Source organism: Sesamum indicum, linkage group LG4 (genome assembly GCF_026168435.1).
Source record: "Sesamum indicum cultivar Baizhima isolate 11 linkage group LG4, ASM2616843v1, whole genome shotgun sequence".
In the NCBI taxonomy this organism is placed as follows: Eukaryota; Viridiplantae; Streptophyta; class Magnoliopsida; order Lamiales; family Pedaliaceae; genus Sesamum; species Sesamum indicum.
The window spans coordinates 77,244-96,660 of NC_142660.1; the positions used below are offsets into that span (position 1 = coordinate 77,244).

At 34.4% G+C, this 19,417-nt stretch overlaps 3 protein-coding genes across 4 annotated transcripts; 1 reads left to right on the top strand and 2 right to left on the bottom strand.

The window, feature by feature from the left end:
* Positions 1-367: 367 nt before the first annotated feature.
* Positions 368-5,016, bottom strand: LOC105159621 (HNH endonuclease). Of its 2 annotated transcripts, XM_088879948.1 has the most exons (7): positions 4,444-5,015; positions 3,082-3,136; positions 2,698-2,772; positions 1,958-2,049; positions 1,309-1,390; positions 829-912; positions 368-634 (listed from the first exon to the last, which is right to left on the bottom strand). In XM_088879948.1, the coding sequence occupies exons 1-7, from the start codon at positions 4,758-4,760 to the stop codon at positions 509-511; spliced, it is 831 nt and encodes a 276-aa protein (XP_088736074.1). In that variant the 5' UTR covers positions 4,761-5,015; the 3' UTR covers positions 368-508. The 2 variants fall into 2 exon arrangements, with proteins under 2 accessions (XP_088736074.1, XP_011075037.1); XM_011076735.3 differs by lacking the exon at positions 2,698-2,772 and having other exon boundaries at positions 4,444-5,016.
* Positions 5,017-14,191: 9,175 nt separating this feature from the next.
* Positions 14,192-17,388, top strand: LOC105159622 (protein SINE1). Its single transcript, XM_011076737.3, has 3 exons — positions 14,192-14,629; positions 15,024-16,357; positions 16,691-17,388. The coding sequence occupies exons 2-3, from the start codon at positions 15,035-15,037 to the stop codon at positions 17,183-17,185; spliced, it is 1,818 nt and encodes a 605-aa protein (XP_011075039.1). The 5' UTR covers positions 14,192-14,629; positions 15,024-15,034; the 3' UTR covers positions 17,186-17,388.
* Positions 17,379-19,329, bottom strand: NDF5 (NDH-dependent cyclic electron flow 5). The gene is made up of 3 exons (XM_011076952.3): positions 18,728-19,329; positions 18,180-18,653; positions 17,379-17,704 (listed from the first exon to the last, which is right to left on the bottom strand). Exons 1-3 carry the CDS (start codon positions 19,244-19,246, stop codon positions 17,510-17,512), a joined length of 1,188 nt encoding a protein of 395 aa, XP_011075254.1. The 5' UTR covers positions 19,247-19,329; the 3' UTR covers positions 17,379-17,509.
* Between the last annotated feature and the right edge of the window lie 88 nt (positions 19,330-19,417).

Below are 19,417 nucleotides of genomic sequence, written 5' to 3' on the forward strand. Positions count from 1 at the left end.
AAAATCAACGACTATAAAATAAGAGCATAACGGGCAAATCACTCAAAAAATTAACGCCGTTAATGATAATTGATGAAAGTGGTGCGTGTGAAATATTTTAAAAAATATAGAAATATTTTTACATATACTTTTAATATAGAGAATTTTTAGCTAAATTTCTAAAACATAGGGAGGATTTTATATAATTTTCCCTTAACTTAAAATGAATTCATGCAAACATGGATACAACATCTTAGCCTGGAATCGAGTTGCTTGGTGTTGCACTCCGATTAGTACCAATACAAGCAACTATACTATTATGCTATTGACATGCGTGTGGATGTGTTTTTTTTTTTTTCTTTTTTTCTTAGAGATAAGCGTTTGGACGTGTTTGGAAGTTAGTACGTGCATTATATAGAAAGCCAGTTTAATTTGTGACAAGTTTATGCACCTATATACAGTAAGTACATACGAACACGATCGCACTTTTAACTAGCACACAATGCGTCATCATGCCCCCTTGTAGCTATCACGGGGCTGCATATGGTTTTGAGAGGTATTGCCGCCACTCCTCTGGCATCCCCTTCCGTAATTTCAGCATCTTCATTGTCTGGTTTGTTAGGGGTATTGCCAGTATTTCGTAGTCCTTTGGAGCCTGCAATGGAAGATAAAATCATGAGAACATGTTACTTAGAGGCTAGAGCCTTCTGCTCACTTCAATTGTTGCCACTGTCAAGTAACTTTCATCCTCTGTCTCTGAATTTTGCCACTTTCGCACAGCACATATGACTAGCAAAAATTGTAGGTTTTTTATCAGGAAGTGAAAAATTTATACATTCTTCGTAATACCTTGGGGACTTTCATCAATTTCATATTTGCTTCCTCCAAAGTTTTCTGGCCTTTCTTTGAATTGCATTTGGCACAGGCAGCAACCTGTTTCAAAGATCAGTTATGACAGGTAATTTGATGAGTCTCTAAAACATAAACTGAAAAGGACTTCTGCATTCTAATATTTATTTGTTCACCACTTCAGCCACCAAAAAGTGCTCTACAAGTTTTGGTTGGTGATCCCTCTTACAATTTCCAGATCAGTATTCTCGCAATGCACCAACGTACTCCAGCAACCAAACATATACTTGACCCACCCAATCCTGCAACATGGAAGAGTAATAACCTTGCACCAAAGCCCCCCCCCCCCCCCCCCCCCCGACTTGGGTTCTATAATATTTTGAAAATCAACAAACTTCTGAATTTTTTCTCCAATGTTATAGGTGAACAATTACACCCGGATATGAGAGTATGAGTCACACATCGTAAGGGTTATCTTACCAGATTTTCCCATGTCCACTTTCCCCCTCGGGCTATTGGCAGAACATGATCAATGGTCAAGTTCTCACAGGAAGAACAGTATCTGTCAAGAATGCAGATAACAAGTAAAATTTTAGGATTGTGATGGTACTAAATGCTAATGAGAGACAATGATCATAAAATTGTCAAGAGGCAGTTGAGGAGTCCGTGCTTCATCACCAGTCAGCATTAACACTGAGAAAATGGCATTTAAGCGACTGAATGATTTCCTAGAAGTCACTTAATGGCACCAAAGAATTCTTTAATGCATAGTATTGAAAAGGTATGCCGATAGCTACAAGGAAAGAACAAGAGGTGATTATTTCTTTTTTCCAAAAAGAAAGAAAGAAAACCTAAGCGATGCTTTTATCGAGAGAGAGAGAGAGAGAATAAAATAAGCTTTATAAATCAGGATCTGAAACATCAACGTATATTCCCTTCTCTAAAGTACTCTATTCCCCATCCACAATAACCCTATCATACATGATCACTTTCATACATGAACAGCTAGTGTTTCTTTTAAATTAACTTCATTCTTTTGGTGGAAAGAGCTAGGTATCAATGCATATCAATTGATAAAACGAATAATCAAAGCCTAAATGCAAGTTAGATCCTATTGTCAAGAACTCACTGACACATGAAATTGTCACGATTAAGAATATTTTTACGGCTGAGGCTTCTTTTCACTTTTCTTCGTTTGACGACTTGAGGTAAATGTGGGACCTGGCACATTAGATGCACAGTGATTATTTACTAGTAAGAAGCATAACATATTGAACAAGAAAATATAGGAAATGGTTAATTAAAATACATCTCATCTGGAATAGTTAAATGACCAAAAACTTTTTGCCTTACCTCTTTCAACCTCCCTCTGAATTTGTTCTGTTACAAAAACTAAAAGTATTTACTGCAAAAATAATCAAGTAATACTGACTGTCACCATTGAGTTTAGTTATTATATATACTCATCACCGTTGATTTTTGAACATTGATTTTTCAACAGTTGAGGGAATGTATTTTATAATATATCCGTGATTAAATTCATTCTACTATCATCACTGCCGATTAACCCTGCCATGCTCGATCTCCATCCTATATCTCTCCTCCTCCTTCTCACCACCTCATCTTTCCAACCAACTCACCCTCCTCTCAGGTCCACTTTCCCCCTGGGGCCTAATGGCTATGGAAGTTAGGTAAGCGACAACAAGCTAAAACGAGGTCTTTGTAATTACAACAGAAATGAGTGGATAAGTTAACTATTTCAAATGAGAGGTGATTGACCTTATATAGAAATAGTAGATAAGCAGATGAAAAATTGGACATAGCAATAACCAGTAGGTACTATCATAGCACTCGTGGATGGCATCATACCCTCAACACAGCAGGAATATAGAATGAACCACTAGGAGAGTTTACAGTCTGGTCATAATATTCTAAAACATCAGCCTGCAAGTTAGGAAGAAAAGAATGACATCATCTCCGAGACAATTGCAGTGAAACAGGCATGTGAACTAAAAACTAAAATTAAGAATAGCTCTGCATTTTGTACTTGCTGAAAGGCAAAACCCTAGATCACAAAATAGAAAATTGATGAGGACAGTTCTTCTGATCTCTAGCTATTTATCTTTTCTTCAGATATATGGTGAAGTATATGGTTCCATTTCCTATATCATAGAAAGTATTTGGCATGTTAAAACATATCAAGGTAACGAAAACTCGTCATTTCAAGACCATAGAGACATTGAAGAATCTGACCTTATCCATGAACTCCAAACATATGGCGCGTTTCCAGCACACAACATTAACAGGCCTAGCATGACAGACAGGTCATTTACATTATTTTCATAACAATTTCATAAAAACTACAAGAATCCACTTGATCCTGATTCATTGTCAGCCAACACGGCTGATACAAATAAAGAATATGCAAGTAATATACAGTAGCGGAAACATATAAATAACGAGAAACAAAAAATCTCAAATAAATAAATAGCAGAATACAGAGAAAAAACGTTCCTGCAAAGGAAACAAAGGACTCATAGAAAAGGTTTTTTCAATTCGATTCTTGCCACTGGGCTGCAGTTTCAACACATATCAACACGGGAAATCCAAAACATAATCAATTTGGATGTTCTCCCGTAAGACGTAGCAGGAAGGTCAGTACTCGCTGGTTATTCAGGGATGGTAAGGTAATGAAAGGATGTACACCACATTCCCTAAATCCAGTTTTTTCTGCATAGTTATGGAAGTTTGTCTTTGCTCAAATTTTCAAATTAAAAGCTAGTTCTCCTTTGTCTCTACCCCCAATGCACAATGGGAAGCAATCCAGTATACATAAATACTACTTTGAAGTCAAAACTTGTATCCTCTAGTATCCTCAAAGTGGAAACAACCAAGAGCTCCTTGGGAATCATTCAAGTTGGATTTGCTTTCAATAGGAAGAAACGAAGAACAATAGAACTTGATTTTTTCCTTGACAATGCAACAGAAGATATTACGGCCTGTATAGAAGTTCGGTCACGTTCAACCATTGGAGGTCTTGACAGCTTTCTACATTGGTCCTCTACCAGTTACAGACATCTTAAGTGGGAACGAGAAGTATTTACTTTTGCACCGTAATGCTCTGGTCCACGAAAGAAAGTGCATGGCCTTCAGTTCAATGTCAGACCATGGGCAAGTTTACTACCAACATTAATTTAGTGATCACCTCTGGCTTATGGATTCTAGTTAAGAATGTCTTCAATTAAGTTAAGCAGAAAGGTGACAATTAAGTTATGCAGAAAGGTGATGAGGTATGTGCTATTTGACATGGGACATGCAAGTGTAGTTATGCTGGAGCCAAAAGTAAACTCTCAAGACTAAAGCTCTCACAATCCAACAAAAATAGGCCATCCCAGAATTATTCTCAGTTGCAAACATTTTGCAGTGAGAGAATATTTAAGATTGGTAATCAAACAAAATTCAACATAGAGAAGCTAATGAGCAAACATCGAAGTAGAAGCCCTCTGCTCGAAACATAACCGGAAAATATGGTACCTAGCAAAACAAGAGCGAGAAAGGAGTTGTAAGGTGTGAGCACTAATTGGGATAAGACTTGAGAGAAGAGTGAAGGCAGACCTGTAGGAGATGTCGAGAACCAAGCCTCTGAAACCAGCAAGCTCATCAATCTCAAAACCTGGTTCATCCTCCAAGATTTCATCAAAAATGCCACCTGAATTATTCCCAGACGATGATGATTGGGAGGCATGCACGGTAAAACCACCAAAGAACCAGAGCTTCTGTTTGTGTGGGAATGAAGGCGAGCAGGTGAATCTGAAACCTCCGTAACCAAAAGGTTTAACTTTACAGTGGTAGTGAAATACGTCGAAGCCAACTGATAAGCCATCACGAATAAAGAGGGAGCTTAGTCGGCCGCCAGCGGTAAATTGTGCCATCAATTCACCGCTTTGAATCAAGGACTGAGAAGTGGACACACTTTGAGACTTGCTTGTATCAGTGACAACTGCGATCCAAGATGGGAAAAGGACTATAACTGCAGAAGAATTGATTCTTTAGCATATAATACCATACCAGTAATGCCAACCTAATACGAATTACAGACTACTAGGTACGGTAAACAAGAAAGGAAATGGTCTTTCTCCCTTTCTGTCCACGTTTGCTCACTTTCTTCTATTTTGTTCACGTAAAAATCTGCCGCCACAAATTCCTGGCTTAGCCTTACTGAAAATCTCCCTAAATGACATATCTACCCCAACAATATCTTCTCAACCCCCCACGTGATCAAATAAGAGTATAAAATATTATGAGTTGTAGCCGGTATCCAATCCAGGTGAAAAGAGGGGGTTTTAATCTTTCACATGTTATTCGTTGCGCTAATTCAACATTCACATCTTATTATCTGGGTACAAAATTCATATTGGTGCCATCCAATTTTCCATTCAGTACTTATTGGATGATTACAGCGGGTGAGAGTTGAGAACTATCGACAGCCCTCACCTTCCTTGATAACTTCAGAAACCCGAACACCAAAACCCCACTGCCCCTGCCACACAGACCAACCAACCAAGTTTTCTTCTTTTGTCCTCTTCTTTCCTTTGCTTCTCCTTCTTCTCACGGAGAAAATCTATCAACAGCAACAGTAGAGGAATTACCCTTAACGGGTTATTCATGCTTATGTTTCATATTGGTGATTCTGTTATATCTGAGTTTGTTCTTGTTGAAGTCGCTGGACTTTGGCCTGCTTGTTGATTGGAAAACAGGTTTTATGTGGTTATGTTCTTTCTCTCTGTGCGCGCGCGCTCGCGTGTATAGGTACTATCTGGTGCTATTTACTTGGGATTTAAGACATGGATGTCGAACAAAATTGATTGTGTTTCTGGTACCTTGTAAAGTTTGAGAAGCATGTAAATTTTAGGTGGCATTTTCTGGTTAACCATGCTGGAGTGCTAGCATCTGTCCGACAAACATATTTGTTTGTATTAGCCTGCAATTATCTTTCTTTCTTTGCTTCAGTTTTTGGTTGTTACTTCTATTAATAATATTGGTCTGATGGCTAAGCTTGAGAAATTTTGTATCATGATGCTTTATTTGCCAATTGTTCCCTTTCCGTGGGTCAATGGGATGGGAATGTCGGAATGGGTGGGAAGCTCCTAAGTTTCCTTCGTCATTTTTTGGAAGACCTCCAACAAGGTGCATGAACTCCTTGAGTTTTTATTCTATTGCTACTTATGAAAATAGCAAGATGGAAGTAATGCTATTGCAAATTCAGTAATGCTATTGAAAACACTTGCTTTTTTAAAAAAATTAATTTTTAATTAATATAAATAAAAAAATATTATATTAAAAATATTAATATAATTATATATTTACATATAAAATGATATTTTATTATTAATAAATATTTGTATATTATTTTTAAAATTTATTAGATTATACATATTATATATTATAAGATATATATATATATACTATTATATATACATTACAAAAAAAAATTATTTTATTGGAACGATTTTCATAGCAATCTTTTTATTATTTTGAACGGCTTTTTTATTTGTAACGTCGTTTACAACGGAAAGGCCTACCGCGGCTAAATAGGTCATTATAAATTATTTATAATGGTTAATAGAAAGTCGTTACAATTTGTGACGATCTTTGTAACGACCCCTAAAAGTCGTCACATATTTGGTGGCATGGAAAAAAAAATTGGAATTGCTTTTGTAACAGTTCTATTGAATTTGATTTAATTGTTATTGTAACAGTCTTTGTAACACATTTAGGTATTGTTGTGCTCGATATTTGGAACGATATTTGTAATATATTTCGGAAGAAAAATAACTCGGCCCGATTGCATCAAAATCATCTTTTGCGCCTAATCCATATATTGTTCATTACCCCAATGTGAATAATTGTCATCGACTGGGATTTGCTCCTCCGGCACTGGAGGGACAGTTATAGCCTCAAAGTACACCTGCATACTGTTTTCGCCATAAGAAGTTCAATTATAATATTTTGGCATAAATCTTTGCATAACACAAGTGACAATTGATATCGTCGGGTGTTCTAAACTTTGTGTTTTTGCATTTTCGACAATGCGCCTAATTTTGTATCTGTTCATATGTCAACGCTGACCCTTTACTCATTTTATGAAAGTCTTACGCCCATCCTCAAACTCCGATGTAAGACCTGCCCCCCTTGGGAGATTCTTATACATTCATCTCCTAACTTCTCGTAACATGAGGATATATATCACTGTATTCACACATAAATATATATATATATCTAATTAACTTTTTAATTTGACAACCTACAAATTTATTAATATTACTCTAACTATTTAGGAGAATACATATAGTTAACATGATATAAGATTAATAAAAAAATTAAAAAATTAAAATAAATAAACTACAATTAATTTAATTAAATATAATAAAGTATTAAATTAGTCTCTGTTACCTTGTCAACCAACTTAAGTGATGATCAGCGCTAGTTGACGGTCTAAAATTTGAGTAATAATCTAAAAGCTAATCAAATGAATATGTATGAAAATCAGAGTGTTGAGAGTGTATCTGGTTAGCATAAGAATTTCTACAGCAAATGAAATAAAATAAAAATAAAAATATAAGTTTCTTTGTAGCGACTTTTATAACGGCCTTTGGAATTCCTAATATAACCATTTAAAACTAGTTGTTATTTTGTAACGGTCATTACCAAAAAAAAAAAAAAATCGTCTCTAATGTCACAATTTTTGTAACATCATCTTTTTATACGTTTTCCAACGGTTTTTGCCACTGCCTTTGGAACGGCTCCTTGTTTCACCAAAAAGTCACTACAAATATAATCAACCGTTATAAAAATCATAGCAAATTAGTAAATACCTATAAATTGTAACGGTTTTAGGCACACATAGATTTTTTAACGGCAATTTTAATGGTTACAGTTATTACAAAATAATTGTATGTTTATTACCCCCTCAATGATGTCAACACGGTCGGTCCATCACAAAATTATTACAAAAGCCATGTGTATTGGAACGGCGGTATGGCCATTACAAAAATACCCGTTATAAATCCGGCCACTTTTTGTAGTGATATTAGATTTGAGATAAGGGTAAAAATATCAAAAAAAAAAAAAAAAAAAGGCAAGTTTTAGACAAATCTTAACAGTTAATGCACGTGTGCTGCCAACCTTGGCCTCAGGAGGTGTTTTTTACTTTGTTTTATATCACAGGAAAAGCTTGTCAATGGTTCAAAATTGCCCAGACCCATTACAATAGGTCTAGACCCAGGCCTAGGCACATATGTTTTTTTAAATGAGGCCCAAACCCAAATTCAAACCTAGGCCTAATTAATTAAAACAATTGGATCTAGGTTGAGTAAAATACTCGTCCTTCCCTAGACCCAAATGTTGCTCAAATCAATTTTCTTTAGTTCAGTGTCTTTCTTCTTTAAACTCTTCACCGCGAAGGCACAAACGAAAACATACCTCACCTACCATACTCCTTACTCAAGTCTGACCTCTCCATCGCCTCCGCCACCTTCGTAATGGAAAAAAGTGTTAGAATAAAACCTAAGAGATTTCTTGTCCTTCAACGTCACCATTCTCTCAAGGTTATACATTAAGGTATTCTTTTGATGGGTTTATGTTGGTTAATTATTACATCAAGATATACTTTTAATGGGATTATGCTGGTTGATTGTTATTATGATACTCGAACGCGAAGCTATTTCATTACCCTCTTTGTAGTGGTCACTAGTTCGGACGAACAAAAGGGATGTGTAGGAGTAGCTTTATTTTGACAGTCTTATGCCAATGTTTTTGCTCGTAGAATCTTTCATTTGCTGAAGAACATTTGACATCTGTGTTCATTTGATGTTCGGTCATTGAGAATGAACTAAACATGTCAAACTAACTTAAGACTCTAGTCTCTAATTGAATTTTGGTATTTATGTTACAAAATTATGGTACTATTGATGACCTGCCAAAGTCGAATGATCAACCCCGCTGATGAAAACGAACAGGAAAAATCTCTCTTTTTTGCAAGACATTCACCCACTCAAGCAATCCAGCTCTATAAGCTACACTCCTGGATTGGGGGGTAGAGAGATGATGTCCTTTAAAATTATTAGATCAAGTCCACAAGCCCGAGATACCAGTCTAGCCGACGGAGAACCCAGTTGGCCCATCAACAAGAAGACAAAGCCCATGAGCAGGAAGGAAAAGCCCACAGGCTTACCTTCTACTTTACTGAATTGGCAAGCCCAAGATCTAAACCCATCTCAGTCGGACACGTCATCCTACAGTTGGGAAGATACGTTATATAGTTTGCCAATGCATTGTACACATCACTCTAAAACATCTTTAGGTGGTATAATTAAATCAGCAACAAACGTAATGTTTGGATTTGTATTTTGATTGTTTTGTTTTGTGTTTTGGAGATAGAGAGAGAGAAATAGAGATAAGTAAGTGTGTGTTGAAGATAAATGGTATATTTGAATTTGTATTTTGGGGTAATTTAAAATATTTTAAAATAAGTGGTGTAGGTTTGATGTTGAAATTCGGAAGATAAAAATCATTATTCATTGTCAAATCATATCTCTTTTATATATAAATATTGTATGTTTGATATTATAATTTTGGAAATAAAAATTACTGTTTGTTGTCAAATCATGTCTCTTTTATATATTCTATATATTCTATACAAAAAGTTAGAAAAAAAAAAACACACAGATAAAGTGTAAAAACACAAAAACAAACATTCGGTGTGATTTATTTTATCTCGAAAAATGCAAAACATGAATCTAAACATAGTGAAATGAGTTGGGAAATCCACAAATAACCAATTCTCAGATTTTTGGACAGACATGATAGGATACACTCCAGCTCACGCATCTCAGTCAAATCTAGTTCGAATCTCAAACGGTTTGTTGTGAATAATAGTCAATGCAAAGGTCTTTCAATGGGGTATGGAACTCTACAACAAACCTCGTACCCTGCTTTATACATGCCTATAACTAGATGCATTGTACAGTCATTTGGTAACATCAACACTCACTCTCAAACTCTCACTTATTATCTCCATTTTCTCTCGATTTTTAGGGTATTTTGAGCCTATATTTTGCAGTCCGCACAAACTTATACATTCTATCATTATTCAAGTTTTTTCTTTTTATTTCTTCATTAATCACTACTGACTTAAGCATCGGAATGCAAACCTTTATTTTACAGGGCTAATTCTCTGATAATTTTAATATTTTCTTGAAAATTCTTCTACCATTATGGTGTCGCCAAAAATCTCATACGTATCAAATATGATTTTACATAACTCTCCCTTGGAAAAAAAAAATATGATGATGTTAATTTAGACAAATCAAAAAAAGTAAGAAATTTTAGGGGTTGGTACTTTATAGATATATAGATATTTCTTAAAATATCTCTCTATAATATACATATGTATTGGGTTTAATACAATTTATCCTCCTGTGATATTGAAAATGAGCAAAGTATTCCCCTATGAAAAATAAATAGCAATTTACCTTCTTTTGTTTTAAAAAATGAAGCAATTTACCTCCCTACTTCAATTTTAAAAGTATAGGAAGATAAATTAATATATTTTAAAAAACATAAAGAAGTAAATTATTTTTTATTTTTTATAAAAGAATTATTTATGTATTTTCCATAACACAAATAAATAAATTGTAATTTACCCACACATGTACTAATACACAATGTAGTGTTGAAGTGGTGGCAGAAATGGTGGTTGTGATAGTAGTCGTAGGTGTGTAAAAGTGACCTTTGTAGTGGAAATGGATATTACTATAAAAATATAGAGAAAGAAAAATATTACAATACCAAAAGCTGGAAGAAACATATGTATTGGTGCTTTGAACTTTTTCTAGAAAAAAATTATGATAATGTTCGCAAAAACTTCTGATTTTATAAAGGAATTTTTGTAAACAAAAATTAAAAGTTTTAGTAGAATTAAAAGTGGGTGATATTTGTAAAAAAAGTTAAAAGCATATCAAAGCTAAATTGAATTTGGAGAAAATTTACTTCTAAAACACATTTAATTGATGAAAGACTGTTTTGTCCATATGTATTAAAAATATATTATTTTTTGCTTGTTATTTCACTTGTTGTTTGTTACTAATAATTATTTTCCACAAAAAATCATAAAGTTTATTTCGATTAGTATTTCATATTTATGTTTTTAAAAATATTAAAAATTATGTTTAATTTAATAATGCTTTCACTAAGTAATATAATTGTTCATTCATACACAATAATTAAACTTACACGATTGTTAAAATAATTATTTTATTAATTAATCAAATAATAATATGTACATGAAATAATATAATTAGATGATATAGCGCATAAAATATAAAACTTAAATTATTAAATATATAAAAGTGTAAATTTAATTATTTTCAAATTTTAATTATTTAAAAATTCCGATATCAATTTAAAAATAAATTAAAAACAGTAAAATTGAAAAAAAAAAGTAAATTGAATTTATTTACCAAAAAACCAAAATAGCTAAAAGCACCCCTCCAAAGTGCTTCTAGCTTTTGATCTAAAAGCGCTTCTTTTAACCATTTCATAAGTAGAAGTCAGTATCCCAAACATTTCAAAATACTTTTAAAAAATCAAAAATTAAAGAGCTTTTTTTCGAAATAATCCCAGACACTCCTTAAATTTTAACTTTTGAGAAGCTGAAGTAAAAATTCCAAATACCATTTACAACTTAAATGTAGCCATAAGCACCTTTTTCCAATTTTTGCAAAAACCCACTTAGTCTAATCAAGGAAACATTAGTAAGGTAATTACATAAATGGGTTAAGAAGTTCCTCTGAAGCAGGAATTTGTTTCAAATACAAGGTCCCAGAGACTCCATTTATTTCAAAAAATTGTCAATAAATTTAAAAAAAAAATTGTTTCTTTTATTTATTTATTTTCTTTTAAAGTCTGAATAAAAAAAATGAATGCATTAGATTACAATTTAAAAAATACCATAAAATGGGAGTCAATTTTTTTCACTTTAAATGAATTTTTTTATATAATTTAATAAAATAGTTAACGAAAGGACCAAAAACAAAAAAAAAATTTGAGAACCAATTAAAGTATTTAAGAATCAAAATCACATTAATTTCTATATTTAAAGACCAAAAATACACTTATCCCCCATTTAATGTTATATAAGTTATTTTTTCTAGGTCTGTTATGTTCAAAAGCTGTTGCTCAAAGTGATAGAGGTCAAAATTAAGTATATTATTGATATAAAATTGTCTAGCTTTGATTTAAACTTTTCTTGAATCATAGATTTTAATTGGTTGTATTAAGTTGTACGTGATGAAATGGCGATGAGAAAGAAGTCTGTATATGTGCCACTGAAACAAGGTTTTAAAATGAGAAAAGAAAACTCAAGGGATAATTAGCTGGAACAAGATTTGATATCTATCTTTTGAAAAATTATACATACATTAATTAGAAATATTAATATTACTTACATAAGTCGCCTCTATTTTTTAAAAGATTATACATACACTTTCTAAAAACGTCAATATTATTATACAAACTATCCTTATTTTTTATTGTCCAAAATAGTTATGTAATTACATAAAAAATAAGGATAACTTTTTGTAAATAGACCATATATAAATGATATAACTTTAATGATCCCAAAACTCAAAGCAGGGTATTCTGTGGAGTTAGGCTTGAGCATGCCTAATGATGCAAGCAAATATAGACACTTGCAGTCTTAGTCGAAATTTTTTGGATTTAGTAGGCATTTGGCCAAGCTTACTTGAAATATTTTATAAACTCATACATTTTATATGATGTTTTTAATAGTTTAAGGATATTGAATTTTATTTTAGAAATAATCTCTTAAAGTATTTTGATAAATAAAATATTAGAGTTTAAGATGTTAGAATGTTTGACATAATAAATTCTTCATAATATAATAATGATTGAGAAAGCCATCAAATTTTTGAAATTCGTAATAATACAAATAGATAATTTTGTTTTCAAGTGAAAAAAGATCAATTAAATAAAAGGTAAAGATGTAATATCTTTTTATTATGATTTTTGTAAGAAAAATTTTAAATTCAAAGCCTCGAACTTGATTCTATTGTCAACAATAAAAGCATTTGAAAGCTCTTTTATTTATATTAGTAAACTAAAAAATCTTGAATTGGTAAATATAATAAAAAAATTATTATTCTTTCTGTATTATTGCTATAATACTGAAGAAGGGATTATTATAAAATTAATTTTCTTCAAACATTCAACAACGTGAAATGGGTAGTATATATTAGGGATAATTATACTTGTTTTTTTTATTGGAGTTTAATGTAAATATATATAATTTTTTTATGATTTAAAAATTATATTTAGCTTCTGAAGTTTGCTTCTATTTAATAGATATGTCTTTTCATTAGTAAATATTCACTGAATTTATTGATATTAACAGAAAAAATTGAATAAAAATCAATATTTACCCTCGATTAACTTATTGCAGGTCAAAATAAATCTTTTATGTGTACCTCATTGTATGCATTAACAATGAAGATGTCTAAGGGTAATTTGACTATAAAAAAATTTATTGACTTGTAATAAATTTGTAATAAGTTAATTTAGGGTAGATATTGATTTTTATTTGATCTTTTTTAACATTATCGTATCTATAAATTTTGACTAATGAATGAAGTTATATAAATGATATAGGGGTGGCAACAGGACAGGTCGAAGTCTCGCCCGCCAACTCGAGGAGGACCCAGGACCCAGGACCGACCCCCCCCCCCCCCCGGTATAAAATTCGTCAGGACGGATCTAACCCGATAGACCTGATTATTTTTATTTTTATTATTTATTTTATAAATATATATAAACAAAATAATTTGAAATATCAATTACAAATAAAATTGTTTATAACCTAACTCAAATATTCAAAGCCAACAAATAAATTCTCAAGTATAAATGAATTATTCATAACCAATTTCTATTTTTTTGTCCTCATTAAGTATTGTGAGATAATTTTTTAATTTATCAATTATTGAACAACTACCTAACAATAAAGAAATAAAATGATATAATATTTTGTTAGTATTTATTCTATCAAAATAAAACAAAATACTATATATTTATATATAAAATTTAAATAATAAAATCGGGGCAGATTTCAGGTCCTGGTCCTTAAGATTTAGGACTCGGTACCCGGCCCGCTTGTAAATATAATTTTTTTAAATCATAATAAATTTATATGAAATTATACCAGATTTAAAGAGAAACAAGGTATCCACATATATTATTGTCTAAAAAGTTGGCAGGCAGAGAAGTGTGGAGGATAGCGGGGGAAATAACAAAAAAGATTTGAAATGCCTTGTATCCCTCCCTAAGCATTTCAAGTAGAATTAGACAAGGGTCCCCTCCCCCGGTGCACCAAACCAAATATGCGGACGCGGTATATCTTGAAACGCAGAACACCATACTGATACATGCTCCGTAAAGAGCCTGTATTGTATGGTATACATCCATCTATGGCGTTTATGCACACCCCTTCATTCCATGAATGAAAACTGAGCACCATCATCAGATCTTCCCTTTTTTCTATTCAGAGACCAGAGTTGATCCACAATATAGAATTCCATGATGCGGATTATTTGATTCGATTCTTTTCCGATTATATACAAAGCTTCTATTTTTATTCACAGTAGGACAGCTCAAGATTTCATTTTTCAACTGTTTCCGAAGCTCTAACAAGAAGGTGCGCCATAGCTACAGCCTAATTCTGGGTATCGAGGTAGGCTCCTTTGCTGAAAAAGTACAACATTTTCCATTTAGTCCGCTCCTGCATATTGATTTTTTGGGTTTCTTGAGCTTCAGGTTCAAATATCTTAACCATACGATGCTTCATATGTTTGACTTTAGGGGGAAAAAGTACGCCATACAGAAATTCCTTTCTTGTTTAATGTTAGAAGTGAAATTTGGGCCTTCTTGAATTAACGTGTGCGTTTACCTGATCCATAATTTGATTTACCAAGCTACAATACAATTTTCAAATTTCAAACCACCAGCACGAACTCCTCCCCCCCCCCCCCACACACACACACACCAAAAAAGGAAAAGGAAAGGCAGATGGAGGCTTATAGATTTTATAGCGCCTTGTTCTTTATGCTGTCCGTTCAATCTTTCAGAGTCTGGTAAAATGGGGAGAAGTCTAAGTCCAATACTTCGTCGGGAGTTGGAGAATCTTGACAAGGATGCTGATAGTAGAAAATCAGCTATGAAAGCATTGAAATCTTACGTCAGAGACTTGGATTCCAAGGCAATACCCATCTTTCTTGCTCAGGTTTCTGAAACCAGACAAACTGGTTTATCATCTGGCGAGCACACAATTTCGTTATATGAGGTTCTTGCTCGAGTCCATGGGCCAAAAATTGTCCCTCAGATAGACAACATTATGAACACCATTATCAAGACCTTGTCCTCGAGTGCAGGAGCTTTTGCTCTTCATCAGGCTTGCTCAAAGGTGGTTCCGGCTATAGCAAGGTATGCAATTGACCCAACAACAGCAGAGGATAGCAAGAGATTTGTCATTCACTCTCTGTGTAAGCCACTTTCTGATTGTCTTTTGGGTAGCCAAGAAAATTTGTCTTCTGGAGCTGCGCTTTGTTTACAGGCACTTGTTGAATCTGATAATTGGCGATTTGCTTCAAATGAAATGGTAAATGAGGTCTGTCAGAGAGTTGCAGGGGCTCTGGAGGAGCATTCGCAGACCAATTCCCATATGGCCTTAGTTACAGCTTTGGCTAAACACAATAGCCTAATTGTTGAAGCCTATGCCAGACTTTTGATACAGTCTGGGCTGCAAATTCTTGATGCTGGTTTTACGGAGGCAAATTCTCAAAAACAGTTGTCCTCCATACACATGCTGAGTTCTCTAATGAGATGTTTGGATCCGAAGAGTATATTGTCTGAATTGGAGTTGGTAATTAAGGAAATGGAGAAATGCCAATCAGAACGGATGCCTTTTGTTACAGGGGCTGCTTTTGAAGCACTGCAGATCGCAAAGAGAATATGTGCTGATAAAGGTTCCAAACTGGAGAGGGGTATAGGTTCGGCCTCTGGCTCAAACTTTGACAGAATGGATCACAGTATGAAGAAGAATATTTGTAGTTCCGGAAACCAATCACCTTTCATTGCATCACCTGAATCACAAACTGTTGATTCTTTCCTTGGCTATGATTATTTTAATGAATCACCCAATTCAATGAATCAGAGCCATCAAGGTGCAGCTTATGATCGGAGGAGTGTGAATCGTAAACTTTGGAAAAGGTGTGAGAATGATGTCCTGGATGTATCTCTTAAAGATGGTCTATTCTCAGATATAACTCGAGGAAGTGACATCATTAGCTCTGACTATGATGACTTTTCTCATAACAATGGAGATTATCTTGAAAATTTCGCAGGTTTTGTTCAAGTGAGTGCTGAAAATGGAGTTTTGAGTAGCAATACTCTCAGTCCTCAGGTATGATTAACATTTCCTGTGTTATGTTTCCAAGTATTTGTTTGAATCATTTATTTTGCTCGGAAACGCAATGTGCTAAAATTAAATTATTCATGATGCATAAAAAATCTTCCTAGACTGTCACTAGATCAGATAGAGAATGTACAAAATCCCCATCAGGATGATTTTGACATATGCTGCAGAACTGAAAATTTCACTTAGTTGCTTTAGCACTGATGCATGGCAGCCTGCCAATTCTCCATATTTTGAATTTGATAAGGCGGCAATTGAGAAATATTTTGATTAACTTAGTCATGTCACCTCATAATACATCCTGGTGTATTTGTGCTTCAGCGGTCCAACTCTCACATTAATGTTGATGATGTGAAGATTTTTTCTACCCCAAGAAAGCTCATTCGCTCACTTCAGGATTTAGATTACTCTGGGCCAGGCTACTGTATGCAACAAGTAAGAAGGTTTGGAAGCCCAAAGACGAGGACATTCGCTTGGACACATACATTAATGCATGAACAAAATGGTCTTTCTCAGGACATGGACCATGAGAGCAATAGAGACAAAAAATCTTCTTCTGGAGGTGACCTGTTCCGTGGTAGCTCAGAATCAGTTTCCTCCACGGAAGATGTGTTTACCAACAAAGATGTACAATTGTTGCCGGAGGTAGTTCATTGTATTAAACCGTCAGAATTTCAGAGAGTCAATGTTCAAGAAAACCATAGTAACTCCAGCCCCGGCATTGTTTGTGGTATTTTTGTTGTTCTAGTTGCAGTGATATTGTGTTTGTTAGCACTAGGTGGTCAGGATGATTACAACATTCTTGTCCCAACCTAGAGTCTCATTCTGACTAATGAAAACTCTTGTACTTTGCCAAACTTTAGGAGCATTTGGATGATACCTTATGTAGGTAACTAGAGAAGCATGTCAATCATCTATGTTTGGACTTGTTTTCATAGGTTTGCTACTCTTTGAGAAACAACTGCTCCTTGTAGAAAACTATTTTTGCAGTTCTATGTTTGAAGCTTGCTTGCATTTAATTCTAGTAAGAATCTCATATAAACTTTTGTCAATGAAAGGCATAATGGTTTTAAGCAAATATGAATTTGTTTGTTTACCTTTAAGCAGCTGAAACATGCAAGAATTCTGGTGCTACCTAATTTAGGAATTGGGATTCCACAACTGCAGTCCTCCTCTCCATTCACTTTGAGCATTCAAAATCAATGGTTCAAGCAGGGCTGCGTGGCCTATGCAGATAAAGGAGTACTTGTCATACCATTCATGTTCTGATCCTGGACTGAACATATACAGTTCTTTAAACCCATTTCTCGTCACTGTCACTGAATTTCTCCTACCCTGTTCAAAAGAGGGGTGAGATAAACATCATCCGTGGGTTACAATTAGACAAAAATAAATTGGTTTTGTTTATCTCGTTTCCATGCACCTGCTTACTAGAGAAGTATATGCATACTCAATTTCTTATTTCGTTTCTAGCAAGCATTTCATCATCACTTTGTATCAATTCTCATGAGATGTAAGATAACTCTTGCACAATATTAAAGAGCGAAAAACACAAGGGCGGTAATGATACTTTCTGCTGCCTTCCTGATTATCAGACAAAATCAAGTGTAAACCATGTCTCTCAATCTACTGGACTAGCCCCAGAATAGAAAGAGCTACCAAACAAGTAAAGATAATGTTGACTAATTGTTTGCGTTCGGTGACAAATTAGCACAAGTACTCCTGTTCGTTTTGTGATGGTTTTAGTTGTTGCATTTGAAGAATAGTCGTGTTATCTAAGTTATATATCACAAACTTACTACGTGCTTACCCGGTCAATGACGGTCAAATCTCGAGGGGCGCAAGTGTAAATCCTGCTTAATTTTTGAGTCAAATGCTTGTAGTTATCTTGCTCTTCACCCTTCAATTCCTCTTTTACGTCTCTCATCAAGCTCTCTACATCATCATCGACATTCCACTTTCTTGCATCCCATTTGGAAAATAGTTTGTTCAGTGCCCAGAATTTTCTTGGATCTTGATTGGTTTTCTTGGCAAATTCATGAGGGATAATATTGAAATCTGCCACAAACGGTGGCCTGATAAAGAAACCTGAGCCCTCTAATCCCACTGCATAAGTTGCATTTGGGGTGCTCACTGCCAGATGGCATGTGATTGAGCCCATTAGATGGAGGGATGCAGTGCTTGAGTTAGAGACTAGAATCTCTGAGGTTAAAAGATCTCGTCCAAGAGTTATGATATGCTTTACTTGAGCAAGGCTTTCTTCGTTTCTGCTGATCAGTTCTACCTGCATATAATTTTGTTAATTTCATCTTGGATTCCTATTCCAGCTCCAGGTTCATATGTAGTTGATCAACTAACCTGAATAGAATCCTGAGGACTTCCATTCACTTGATGAAGAGCCCAAGCATTTGGAGACCATGAGAGTCCGTCATCATTCTGACAGCCCAAGGATAAAGAGAGTCCTCCTTGAACGAGAGCACCGGCGCTGGCATTCTCCCTTGGAGAGACGGAGGTATGCAGCAACTCCATTGTGCCACCATGCCACATCTGAGCCTTGAATGAAGTGATTAAGCCACTGGGGAGCATCAAGTTGGCAGCATTTCCATTCTCAAGTGCCATCCTCACTACACAACTATCGCCAATACCTGAAAAGGTGACTCCGCGTGCTCGCAATTCACTTTCCAAGTCCACGTCTATATGTGGACAAGAAATTGAAGCCACCGCTGGCAATACGATATTTCGTTTATTGCTCAAGTACGGGATTGTGCCCGACAGACTGCACCGGCGTACGCTGATGTTCTTTGCTGCCACGTTGTTTGTAATTGTAGGTTCAGAAATGAAGTTTGGGGAAGGCGGAAAACTGTTAATAATGGCCATGACCTCCGTCTCTGGAATTACAATGGCCAGAACTGGCCCTTATCCTTATTGCTGACCTAATAATAACACTACAGAATAACGAGCCATTTTCTTTTCTGGATATATGTTAAGATCTTTTCAATGGTTATGAATAAACTTGAGAGATATTTTTTAAACTTTGACCGGTTAATT